We start from the raw sequence: 13,671 nt of genomic DNA, 5'->3' as shown, positions 1-13,671 counted from the left end.
ATCCAGAGACCAAATGTGAATCAAAGCATATTTATTTTCACCTTTTTGTTGTTGGGTTTTTTTTCCCTTTTTTCATGGTTTTTTCTTTTGATTTGATTTTTAAAATTAATCAATTAATTAAATTTTACAAAAATTTTATGCATAGGTAATTTTCCAGCATTGCCAATTGCAAAATCTTTTGTTTCAACTTTTCCCCTCCTCCACACCCCTTCCCCCAGATGGCAGGTTGACTGGTACATGTTAAATATGTTAAAGTATAAATTAAATACAATATATGTATATATGTCCAAACAGTTGTTTTTGCTGTATAAAAAGAATCGGACTTTGAAACAGTGTACAATTAGCCTGTGAAAGAAATAAAAAATACAGGCGGACAAAAATAGAGGGATTGGGAATTCTATGTAGTGGTTCATAGTCATCTCCCAGAGTTCTTTCGCTGGGTGTAGCTGGTTCAGTTCATTACTGCTCTATTGGAACTTATTTGGTTCATCTCATTGTTGAAAATGGCCACATCCATTAGAATTGATCATTGTATAAAATTGTTGTTGAAGTATATAATGATCTCCTGGTTCTCCTCATTTCACTCAGCATCAGTTGATGTAAGTTTCTCCAGGCCTTTCTGAAATCATCCTGCTGGTCATTTCTTACATAACAATACTATTCCATAATATTCATTACCACAATTTATTCAGCCATTCTCCAATTGATGGGCATCCACGTAGTTCCCAGTTTCTGTCCACTACAAAGAGGACTGCCACAAACATTCTTGTACATACAGGTCTCTTTTGATTTGGTTTTATATATATATATATATATATATATATATATATATATATATATATATATATATATATATATATATATATATATATATTTTTTTTTTTTTTTTTTTGGCTGAGGCAATTGGGGTTAAGTGACTTGCCCAGGGTCACACAGCTAGGAAGGGTTAAGTGTCTGAGATCAGATTTGAACTCAGGTCCTCCTGACTTCGTGTTTGATCTGATTTTTCTTGCAAAGGATGGCAAATATGGAGATATGTTTGGAAAAAATTGCACATGTTTAATCAACATTGGATCACTTTCTATCTAAGGGAGGAGAGAATGGGGAGGGAGAGAAAAAACTTGAAACACAAAGTTTTGTAAAGGTGAGTGTTGAAAACTATCTTTGCATGTATTTGGAAAATAAAAAGTTATTATTAAAAAAAGAGTCTATTATGTTCCAGGCATGGTGTAAAGCACTATGGAAACTTGGTGAGTTAAGCCAAATCAGTGTCCTACTGATACACCTCCTGGACTTCAAGGAAATCACAGGATTGTCAGGGATACAGATAAGAAAAATAAAAACAATCCTTTCCCTCAATTTATAATTTAATAAGGAAATAAAATACACAAAAGGAAGCTGAAAAGGGTGGAGTGAAATGCGGAGGAAGCTTAATGATGGTGGAGTGAGATCCAAAGAGTGCAGCTCTTGGGTGGGAAATGGGGCTGGGTTTCTGAGACCTCTCTAATGGAGGCTCTGGTTTGGGGGGATTCTTTGTTTCTTTCTCCATTCTTTCAGAGGGGCAGATGAGGTGTGAACACCCAAACAGGTTCAATCTTCACAATGAAAACTATCAAGAAAAGAGGGTGTTTTATGTCAAATGCTGCAGAAAGGTACTGGGGAAAGCTAAACCTGGCAAGTAAAAAAGCATACACAACTCTGGAAAAAGCAATTTCGGTTGAATAATGAGGTTGGAAGAGATTATAGAGAACTTAGAAGAAAATGAGAGGAAGTGGAGACATATAGTGAGACCTGTACAAAAAGTGAACACATTTCTGGTTAAAGTAAAGGGATTAGCCTTACTGGGGGAAAAAAAAGAAAAGAAAGGAAAAATTGCACATTTTAAATGACTAACCCCATCAATGACTTCTACCGTTTAGGAGAGGGGAAAGCAGTATCTACCTGGGGAAGAGTCTTGTGGCAGGTACACAGAGGAAAAGCTACACTGGCCATAGCTACATACCCAGAAGAGACTCTGTCCAATACTTAGAGTTATCAGTTTGAGACAGTTTGTGACACAGTTGAGAGAAAAAAAAGCAATTTAAACATATCTAGATAGATAGCATTAAGAGAGGCAATGATCATTTATGAGAGTAAGCAAGGTTATGTAAAGAAGGGAAAAATAGCATGTGATTGTGAAAAAAAGACATAGGCCATATTATTTCCCCTAAAATGTGACTTACATGATCCATGCACCTACTTTTTTTTAGTTTAAGAAATTTTTACTAATCTATTAAATATTTCAGCAAAGTTTTTGAAATGAGTGTGAAAAGTAGACTTCCAGTAATAGTATTACAGGCTATAGAAAAATAAAGTTTTTTTTTTGTTTTGTTTTGTTTTTTAATACTTAATCAACCTTTGGGACTTAGGTTAATGACTAACAAATTTATAGTAGAAATTAAATCTGGAAGATTAGGTTAATCCATTATTATCACTTACAATGTTACTGAAAGTAGAACTTTAAATTCTTCCATTCTTTTCTAGTAAAACCCTTAACTCTTTCCAAAGAACAATACTTTCAAGTTGTAATGATTAACTTGATTTCAGGGTTTTGGAAAACACTGTCATGAAGAATGTGTAGGTAGAAGAAAAAACTATTAACCTAGAATGGGGAAGAGGGGGGGTATACTCAGGAAAAGAGTCATATTATTTTTACCTGAACTAATTACAAGATCTATGTGCATTCTGAATACTGCATTTAAGGAAGGCTTATGAATCCCAAGGATTTTTTTTTTCTTTTTGTCAAGAGAAATAGTAGGATATGAGCAATACAAATTACTTTCCCCTTAAGTTAAATTTATAATAATGCCATAAGGAAAATGGTCATCACAATGCTTATTACATCCAAGGATGGAGCTTACATATTTACAGGTCTGATGGTTTAGCATCTTCATTATTTTGCTTACATAATTTTAACAAAGTAAGTAGCACTTGCTACATCCTCCCGTAGTTCTTGGCAATGTAAGAATGCTATATAATTCTCCAAAGAGAACCAAGGTAACTGGAAGTTACATGAAATACTGACTTATTTAATATTAAATGGTATATGAAAAACAAGTAACATTATACATTAAATTTCCAATGAGTTTGGTATGAGAAACTAATAGTAGAAATAGATCTGGCAACTTATGAGTTTTTTGAGATCTGAGAGATGTACCAGCAGGCCATTGTTCTTAACTCCCACTAAAAACAATACCCTGAAATAAAGTCATCCTTTAATTTGGGGTAATTAAGACCAAATTTGTATGTGTCTTGCTGAAATTAGACAAAACAAAGAGATAGAGATGTCAGCATAAACACAGAGTCTTGCTTACATGAACTGATGTTAAGTGAAATGAGCAGAACCAAGAGAACATTGCACACAGTAACAACAACATTATGTGATGATCAACTGTGACTGATTTAGTTTTTTCAACATTTCTGTGATTCAAGTCAATTCCAATAGATTTAGGATGGAAATGCCATCAGCATCCCGTGTGAAAACAATGGAGATTGAATGTGGATTGAAGCATAGTTTTTTACCTTTGTTATTGTTTGCTTTTTTTTCCTTCTATCTCAAGGTTTTTTCCCTTTTAATTTGATATTTTCTTGCATTACATTACAAATATGTTTAAGAGAATTGCACATATTTAACCTATAGGAAATTGTTTGTTGTCTTGGGTGAGAAGGCAAGGGAGGGAGGGAGAAAAATTTGGAAAATCAAGTTTTACAAAAATGAATGTCAAAAACTATATATGTATTTGGGAAATGGAATAGGAAAAAATAAAAAAAGAATGAATAGTCTGGGTGGTATGTTTTAGGTAGATTTTAGATGGGGCTAATTGACCCACTCATTTTATTAAATTGTTTTGAATTTTTAAAAGAACAGAGAAATGTTTCATTATGTTTTCTCAGGAATATCAAAAACAAAACTGTAGAGTCTTAAAGGTAAAAAATGGATACACAGAAACTAGATGTCATTCTAGGAGCAGAATTTTAGAAAGTAAGTCCCTGGAATAAAATAGAGATACTCTGCAGTGGTTGGTGGGCAGAAGAGAATCTCATTCTGATATGGACTCTTTCATTTTGTGGTGTATCTTCCACTGCTCATGTCTCTGTCTTCAAAAAGGTAATTTTAATAATCCAAAATCTTCTCTACTTTGGGTGTGTCAGAAGAAGGCCCTGGGGAATAAAGATCTTTTCATTCTGTTCCCAAATATATTTTCTTCTTCTCATAATGTGTTCCCATGCACAAAATACATGCTGCCAGCAAACTAAACAGACTTCAACTTAACTTTGGGTGCCAAGCTTTTCTGCTTCTGTGTAGTTATTTAAAGATTAACTGCAAACTGAGGCTGGATAAGCTAGTTCTCCAACTTGATGAGACACATGTACCCCCTTGCAGCCTTATGCCTAGGTTCCATTGGGCTGCCCTGAGCTCCACCACCTCCCCTTTTGCCCTCCAGCAACTGTGGCTCAGCCTGTTCTCATGCTTCTTGTTGCCGTTCAGTTTATTCAGGTGAGTCCAGCCCCATTTGGGATTTTCTTGGCAATGATACCTGGTATCTAGTGTATCTCTCCTCTTGTTCAGATTAGGAATTGAGGCAATCCAGGTTGAGGTGACTTGCCTAATCACATAGGTAAGCACCTAAGTCCACATTTGAATTTAAGAAGATTTCTTTCTGACTCTAAGCCTGGTATTCTACCCTCTGTGCCACCTCCTTTTTAATCTTAATAAAATCTTATGAGAATTATCTACATGGAAATCAAGGGGTTTTTTTTTCATGAAAATATGAAAGGAAGTAGCCAAGAAATCCCAAATAATCTTATACAGCAGATTATTTCTTTTTTTTAAATGGTATTTTATTTTTCCAAATACATGCAAAGATGGTTTCAACATTCACCTTTGCAAAACCTTGTGTTCCAATTTCTTCCCCTCTTCTCCCCTTTTCCTCCTTCCCAAGATAGTAAGCAATCTGATATAGGTTAAACATGTTCAATTCTTCTAAATATTTTCCCATATTCATCATGCTGTACAAGAAAAATCAGATCAAAAAGAAAAAAAACACGAGAAAGGAAAGAAAAACAAGCAAACAAACAGTAACAACAAAAAAGTGTGAAAATACTCTGTTATAATCTACATTTAGTCTTCATAGTTCTCTCTCTGGATGTGGATGATAGCAGATTATTTCTTAAAATGACTTGAAATGTGTGGAAAATAAAAGTTCACATTGCATTTACTATTCCCTGATTGCAATAAAGCATTTGACTTGGTAGAACATGCAACCTTAAAGATTTTTCCAACAAAGTATTTCCTGTGCCTCTCCTAACATTTCACAGAATTACCTGATAGATGCAAACACAGAAATAATTTTGTTCAACATATATTTTGATAACTAATATCAAATGAATGATAAAACTGAAATACATACACTAATCAAAGATATTCTCCATGGAGGATATCCATGAATACAGATGGAAAAAAAAATTCCCTCTGGATGATAAAGTCCTTTAAATATTCCTGTTTATGAATGACAATGCATTGATTATATCTTCAGGAGAAGACTTTGGAGAGACAGACAGACAGATGGAAACACAGAGGCAGAAGCAGAGAGAGAGAGATACACAGAGACACACAGAGAAACATAGAGAGATACACATGGGAGACAGAGAGACAGAGAGAAACAGAGAGAGAGACAGAGAGGGGAAAGAACTTTGGAAGGCAGGAAGGAATACCAGGAAAAGCTGGACCCTCAGCAGGTTTCTGATATGCAGTTTTACTCTCTGGAGATTTGGGGGGATTTTCCTTTGGGTGAGGTTGAAGCTTTCTCTGTTGGGTTGAAGTATTTCACTCCCAATGGGATAGGTCATTCACTCCGTAGTTTCTGGAATATTCTAATCTATTTATCTTCTCTGATTTCTATTTGCTATCTGCTTGGATAAATGAGTTTACTTTTTCAATATTTGTCCTAGTCATTTATGTAACTAGCATTTAGTAGGCATTGGTCAATGCTTTTATAAGCTTGAAGAATCCCTTCCTCTTTAAGCAATAGTTATCAGCAAAGTCGCTTGAATTTAAGAAGAAAAAAATCATTCCTCTAGACTAGTAATATTTAGGATGGCAAGTAGATATAATTGTAATCTGGTATATCCTTTAAGAGAACAATTTAGCCAGTCTCCTAGCCTCTTCTCCAAACCCCCTCAAGGTAGGAATCAAATTGTCTCTTGAAGAAGGATGATAAAGATAACAGATATATAAGTAATGACTTCCTAAAAGCTGTATTTAGACCATATATAAAATCTACATGAGCAACTCATATACTTTATAAGATATATTAGAATATTTTCTATGAAGAAAAAGTAATTCAATCTCTTTTATTCAACAAGAGAATTTACAACAATCCGAAGGAATCCCGGTTGTTGACGGTCTGATTTTAAGAGGTTACGGTTGTAGGATTTTATTTTCATTTTACATTGACATGTCAGATATAGTTTTTGGTATTTGATGAGAACTGCCTTGAGATGATAATTTCATAATTGTTCTGGCAGTTTACATTCAATAATTTTAAAACCTGAAAGCTGAATTATTCCCATTCTCATTCAGAATAAAGGTTGAAGATTAAATTGTGAGAATATGCCAAATGATCATTTGGCAAATTTTTTATTGTTGCTTTAAAAATGAAGTGAAACTGTGGTATCTAGCTATCTATCTGTCTATCTATAGTTTTATACATATTTGTATATACATATACATACATATTTATTTTATAATCACAGGTGTGTATGTATATATATATACATATATATATATATGGTTTGTGCCACATACGAATATATAATGATATATACATATGTCTGTATATGTAATTGTATATATGTATTCCACATACATACATACATACATACATATACTTTTCATTCTATAAAAGTATCTTATCATTGAGAAAACAGAATCCATAGAATGCAAGACCAAAACAAGATAGATTGGGGCTTCAAATATTTATGTGATTTTTCATTTCTAGTTAAGAAAGGTAACATGAGTTTGATTGTTTATTTTAAAGAGTAGTAATCTACATTTAAATTTAATTTTTTTAAAAAGCTTAGTAACATATCTTCCTATGCTATACTAATTATGAAGCATCAAGAAGCTAGAGAATGTTATAGAAAACTGAGTGCATTTATTGGTTAAATTCTTCAATATTTTCAATATATTTACTCACTTTCAAAAGCTAATATTTTATTTTTAAAGGTTAATTTTAAATAATAAAATTTTCCATTTGTATGTAAAGGCAGTTTTAATATTCATTTTTAAAGATGTTGAATTCTAAATTCTCTTCCTTTCTGATCCTCTCTCCCTCCCTGAGATGGTAAGCAAAAAACATATAAAGATTAATTGTAGAGAAAATATTTCAGCTTATATTCATTCCAGAAGGCTCCTTTTTGCATCTTTTATACCTTTTAAGCATTACAAAGCATGGCAGAATGGTTAGAGAACTAGACTCAAAACTGGAAACATCTGGATTCAGGTTCTGCATCTCCCACAGAAAATTTGTGAAACCAGATGAGTCACTTCACCTTTTTTGTTGTTGCTCAGTCATATCTGATTCTTCATGATCCCTTTTGGAGTTTTCTTGGCTTAGATACTAGAATAGTTTGTCATTTCTTTCTCCAGCTCATTTTACAGATGAGGAAACTGAGGCACACTGGGTTAAGTGATTTGTCCAGGGTCACACAGCTGGAAAGTGTCTGAGGCCAGATTTGAGCTCAGGAGTCTTTTATGTTCTCTAATACTAAATTGCAGAGAAGGTGTATTTAGATGCATTAATAGTGAAAGTTTCCTTATACAGAAATCCCCTATATCATTGAAATCACAGAACCCTTCCCCCAACATTGTATAAGGCAAAGGGGGAACAACAGATAACATTAGGAGAATCATGTGAGTTCATTCCTTATTAAAAGAGATTTTTTTCTTTTCAGACAACATGTATGTACAGTAAAATTCCAGGTGGGGGCAATTTTCACATTGGAACAGATTTTTAAAGTGTTTCATTGTGATTGCTCTTAAGATTAAAAAAAATTCCTATATCATAATAAGGGAACATGTTCTTTGCATTTTCCCCCCCTCAAACACTAGTTTTTTCCCCCAATTTTATGGTCGTCATATAAAATAAATGCAAAACACATCCAAGGTGGTCATGAAGGAAGAGTGCTGGCTGTTAAAGGTAGAGTTAGCAAAGGTCTCATGTAAGGTGGTGCTTGAACTACATGGTAAGCAGGGAATGCATGAGGGTTAACACAAAGGTGTGGAGGGGCAGTGCAGAGAACCACATAGAAGGTTTATTACAGTTTTTTTATTTTCAAAACATATGTATGGATAATTTTTCAACATTGACGCTTGCAAAACCTTGTGTTCCAAATTTTTCCCTCCCTTCCCCTACCCATATCCAATATATGTTAAATATTAATAACTAATATTTATATAGTATCTTGTATATGCACTTAATAATTATCTCATTTGATCCTCACAACAACCCTGGAGATAGGTGCTATTAATGTTCCCATCTTACAGATGAGGAAACTGACATATTCAGGATTATACAATTAGTAAGTGTCTAGATTAGAATTCAATTCTCTCTGACTCCAGGCTTGGCTCTCTATCCATTATATCACATCACTGCTCCATACAAGATGTAGCTAGCTGTCCTCTGAGAATCCAACTCATAAGTGTGAGTAAAAATTAGGATGGAGACCTCCAGATATTAGAAAAGCTATGTAGCATCCAATCACCAAAAGCTATTTGTAAAGCTCTGAACTACAAAGATCAAAAGGCATACAGGGACATTCAGGTTTCTCCATCCAAACATGTCCAAAATAATTTGTGCCTTATCCCTCACTCAGAGGAATGGTAGTATATATTTAACAACCAATTCTCCTGGGAGGAAAAGTGTACTTGTGTCACACTTTTCAGACTTAATAAGTATTATTAACATTTTTAATCACATTATTAAATCTAGTCAATCAAAATAACAACAATAATAAATCAAGTCCTGATCTGTAGCATTTGCTAATTTCTGAGGTATAAGTGCTCACACTAAAAATTAAATAATTTGGTCTCACAATATGAACTGCTTCCAATACACCTTCTATCCTCCTCACAATTTAATTATGTAGCCACGGTAACAAAGGAGATGGAAGCTTTATGCCAGGAGGATGGGTAACTTATTGAGTTAATTCATCAACAAGTATATCTTGGATATTTCATTTGGATGATTGTTGGTGAACAATAAAAAGGAAAAGGGGAAAAGAAAAGAGGAGTCGATTCCATTTAGAAAATAGCATTTTCAATGATTCTAAGCTGTTCCAGGCTGCAAAAACCTATCTTTTAAATATCAATATTTTTCTTGGGTTGTTACATAGCTGTGAATTATAGAAAATCATGATCTGAGAAGAATCCAAGAGCAATGGAATGATTTATGGTGGTTGTAAGAAGGTTGAAGCATTTCTTAACCATTATTTTGGGCCAAAATACATGATTAAAGACTTATTTCAACAGTGTAACATTTGAAAAGTTCAAAAGACATAGGTAATTTAATCATTGTATTGATAATGCCAGCATTTTTATAAGAGGATGGTCATTTTTCCATCTCTTTCTTAGACCAAAGAATATCTTATATGTGCACGTAATAATTATCCTCATGGAGGAATGCTCACAGTTTATATGATTATTGGAAGAGGGGTTGTTCCCAAGGATACCAATCAACACTGGTTAACAATGAAATATTGAATATTACAAGAATACGGTGGGCTATATTACAATGATCTCATGGAATCTATGGCTTGGGTCATCCAAATCTTGGTCAAAGGACCTTTATCAACTTCCATTTCACCTGTCAGACAAAAGGCAGGATCCACATTTTTCCAGACCTGTCTGAGCAAACACAATGAACAGAAATGCACCCACTAATTCAGACTTAGAATTTCTTTTACTATATGATTAGAAATTGGCCTGGATAAATCTTTAAGAGAAATTCCCTACATTGGTTGGTTTCTGTATGAGGAAATAGAAAAGGGGGAAGCCTTGGTTCTAATATAATAATTAGCTATTAAATATAAGAGAAAAATAAGCAGAGAAAAAGAAGTGGAAGAATCACGCAGCTAGAATAAAGGATAAAACATGGACATTATTTAACCAGTATTTGTGAAATAATAATAGCTAACATACACACATGCATACAATATATACAATGCACACATATATACACACAGATAACATATGTAATATGTTAAAATTTTAAGGATTGCAAGGAATAGTTATTAAAATAGTAAAATATTTAGGTGTGGGAAGAGGAATTGGGAGGAACAGGGTGAAGAAAGCCTTTCACATCTTAATTGAGAGGGAAAAGTACCAAGGATCCATAAAACTGTTTCAACACTTTAATCTGGATGGGGAGGAGAATGGTAAGCAAGGGACTAAAGCATTTACCCAGAACCTATTACCTAACAGCTAAGTGCTTTACAGATGAGGCCTTTATCAGAGATACTTGTTACACATTCTCTCCCCCCTCCCCCTGCCAGTTTTTTTGTTTCCCTTATAATGTTGGTTGCATTGGTCTTGCTTATGAAAACTTTTAAATTTTATATTATTAAAATGATCAATTTTATATTTTGTAATCCTCTCTATATCTTCTTTGGTCCTAAATTATTCCCTTATCTATAAATTTGACAGATAAATTATTCCATGCTCTCTTATTTATTATCTCAAAATGTATGCATTTTGACCTTATAGTATATGGTGTGAGATGTTGGTCTATATCTAGTTTCTGCCCATGCTGTTTTCCAGTTTTCCTAGTAGTTTTTGTCAAATAATGGGTTTTTAGTCCAAAAAGCTTCAATCTTGGGGTTCATCATATATGAGATTACTATGGTCATTTGTTATAATATAATTTGTACGTCATTAATTAACCAATTCACAATTCTATTTCTTAACCAATACCAGATTGTTTTGATAATTACTGCTTTATAATACAGTCTGAGATCTTGTATGGCTAGACCACATCTTTTTTTTTTCATTGATTCCCTTGATAATCTTGATCTTTTGTTCTTCCAGATGAATTTTGTTATTATTTTTCTTCTCTAAATTTTTTTTCCCATAGTTTGGTGTGGCACTGAATAAATATATTGATTTAGGTAGAACCATCATTTTTTATTATCTTGGTTTAACCTACCCATGAGAAATTAATATTTTTCCAGTTATTTAATTCTAACTTTATTTGTGTGAAAAGTGTTCCATAGTGTGTTCATATAGTTCCTGGGTTTGTCAGGGCATGTAGATTCCAAAGTATTGTCTACAGCTATTTTAGATAGAATTTCTCTATCTCTTGCTGCTAGAATTTGTAATATATAGAAATGTTGGTGATTTATGTGGGTTTATTTTACATCCTGCAACTTTGCTAAAATTGTTAATAATTTCAAAGTTTTAAAGCTAATTTTCTAGGATTTTCTAAGTATAGCATCATATCATCTGCAAAGAGTGATAGTTTTGTTTTCTCATTGTCTTTTCTAATTCCTTTAATTATTTTCCTTCTCTTATTATACTTAACATTTTTAGTAAAATATTACATGATAGAGGTGATGATGGGCATCCCTGATTGATTGTATTGGGAAGAAATATTATTTATTATTTTAGGGTAAGCTTCATTTTTTCCTGTGTTTTCTTTAAAAAATTTCCTCTTTCTTGTTTTTTATTAAAGCTTTTTATTTTCAAAACATATGCATGAATAATTTTTCAACATTGACCCTTGAAAAATCTTGTGTCCCAAATTTTCCCCTCCTTTCCCTCTACCTCCTCTCCTAGATGGCAAATAATCTAATATATGTTAAACACGTTAAAATATATTTAAATCCAATATATGCATACATATTTATACAATTATTTTGCTACACAAGAAAAATCAGATCAAAAAGGAAAAAAATGAGAAAAAACACTTTTTTACCTTTTTATGTTTCCTTTAATTCTTCTATTTAGAGGTCATTTAAAGATTCATTTGTCTTTTAATTAGGAATGCTTTAAGTGCTCTGTTTTGTTAAATATCCATTTTCCCCCTTGAAAGATTATGTTCCATTTTTCTAGATGGGTGCTTTTTGGTGGTAATCCTAACTCCTTTGCAATCTGGTATATAATATTTGAAGCCTTGCTGTTCTTTCATGTGAAAGTTGCCAAATCCTGTGCAATCCTGAGTATAGCACCACACTATTCAGATTATTTTTTTTGGCTGCTTCTAGTACTTTCTTCTTCCTCGGTGAGCTCTGAAATTTGATTAAGATGTTCCTGTGAGTTTTCATTTTGGGATTTCTTTTAGGTGGTGATTAGTGGATTCTTTCAATTTTCATCTTGCCCTTTGGTTCTACTATATTATGGATATTTTCTCTGATTATTTCTTGAAAGATGTTGTGCACACTTTTTTTTTTTTTTTAACATGGCTTTCATGTAATTCAATAATTTTTATATTATCTCTTCTGCATCTATTTTCTAAAGCAGTTATTTTTCCAATGAGAAATTTCACATTTTCTTCTATTTTTTATTTTTTTTGATATTGTTTTATAATATCTTAGTGTTTCATAGAGGCATTAGCTTCCACTTGTTCAATTCTACTTTTTAGAAAATTATTTTCTTTAACAAGTTTTCATACTTTCTTTTCCATTTGGCCAATATAGGGAAGTAGACTGGGCTTTAGGGCTTGGATGCTAACTTTCACTAGAGTGAAGGTTACCCTTTTACTTCTACTGGGTGAATGGAGCCTTCTTGTTGGCTTTCCCTAGGTGCGGGTTTTAGCTGCTGACCGGCTCCAGAAGTGGGGCTCTGATGTCCGTTGCTATGGGAATAGAATCTCTCTCTATTGGCAGGCCCCAGGGGTGGGTCCCATTATCGGATAGCCCTGGGGCAGACTTTCACTATTGGTCAGCCATGGGTTTTCTAGTTGTGGAGAATGGAATTTGGGAGGCTTCTGAAGTGAGGGTTCCTTCCTCACTCCACCCTCTTGGCATTGGAAATTCCTAAAGTCCTTTTAAAGTTCATCCAAGAACTCTTTTTGTGCTTGTGAACAATGGATTTTGTTTTGAAACTTTAGAAGTAGCTGTTTTGACTTCATTTGATCTTCATTATAGTAACTATGGCTGGGTTCTTTCTCTTTTGCTTACTCATTTTTAGTGGCTTATTTCTTAGTTATCAACTTTATGTTAGAGTTGAGCTCTAGGCCTTAGGTGTGGGGAATCATGTCTCAGGTTTCAGTTTTTTTACTGTTATTTTTTTTAACTCTATCTAGTAGTACTCAATCTTTGGTTTTTCCAATATTCTATAATTCTACAAATAATTCTACAATCCAAAGCCAGGTGTGGTTATTGCTTCCCTGGCTCCTGCCTTGGTCTGTGAGTAGCCTTAGAGACTCCTCTCCACCTCTGAACCATGACCAGGGCCCTCAACAATGTTGTCACACTCATTTCCTCTGGTCCTTCTAAGGGACTACAAGCTTCAGCTCACTTCTGTTCTGGAATGGAAATCAGGGACTCCTGTGAGGATCCACAGCCAGCAGGCCCCTGCCTCTCTGGGACTGTATTCACCAACATGGACTTGATGCTTCTCATCCACAGCCACAA

At 33.7% G+C, this 13,671-nt stretch overlaps 1 protein-coding gene across 9 annotated transcripts in view; it reads left to right on the top strand.

Annotated features, from left to right (window-relative positions):
- TNIP1 (TNFAIP3 interacting protein 1) overlaps positions 1-13,671 on the top strand; it is a 127,955-nt gene extending 114,284 nt beyond the window's left edge. For 6 of the 9 annotated variants that reach the window (XM_074291809.1, XM_074291811.1, XM_074291808.1 and 3 more), the window contains one exon: positions 13,535-13,671. In XM_074291809.1, coding sequence (XP_074147910.1) covers positions 13,535-13,590 — 56 coding nt within the window. In that variant the 3' untranslated portion in view covers positions 13,591-13,671. The remainder of the gene's footprint in view (positions 1-13,534) is intronic. The other 3 variants (XM_074291820.1, XM_074291819.1, XM_074291821.1) reach the window with 1 other exon arrangement.

This window comes from Sminthopsis crassicaudata, chromosome 2, assembly GCF_048593235.1.
Source record: "Sminthopsis crassicaudata isolate SCR6 chromosome 2, ASM4859323v1, whole genome shotgun sequence".
Taxonomy (NCBI): Eukaryota; Metazoa; Chordata; class Mammalia; order Dasyuromorphia; family Dasyuridae; genus Sminthopsis; species Sminthopsis crassicaudata.
The sequence above is the reverse complement of the archived record's forward strand: the minus strand, read 5'-3'. Positions and strand labels throughout refer to the sequence as shown.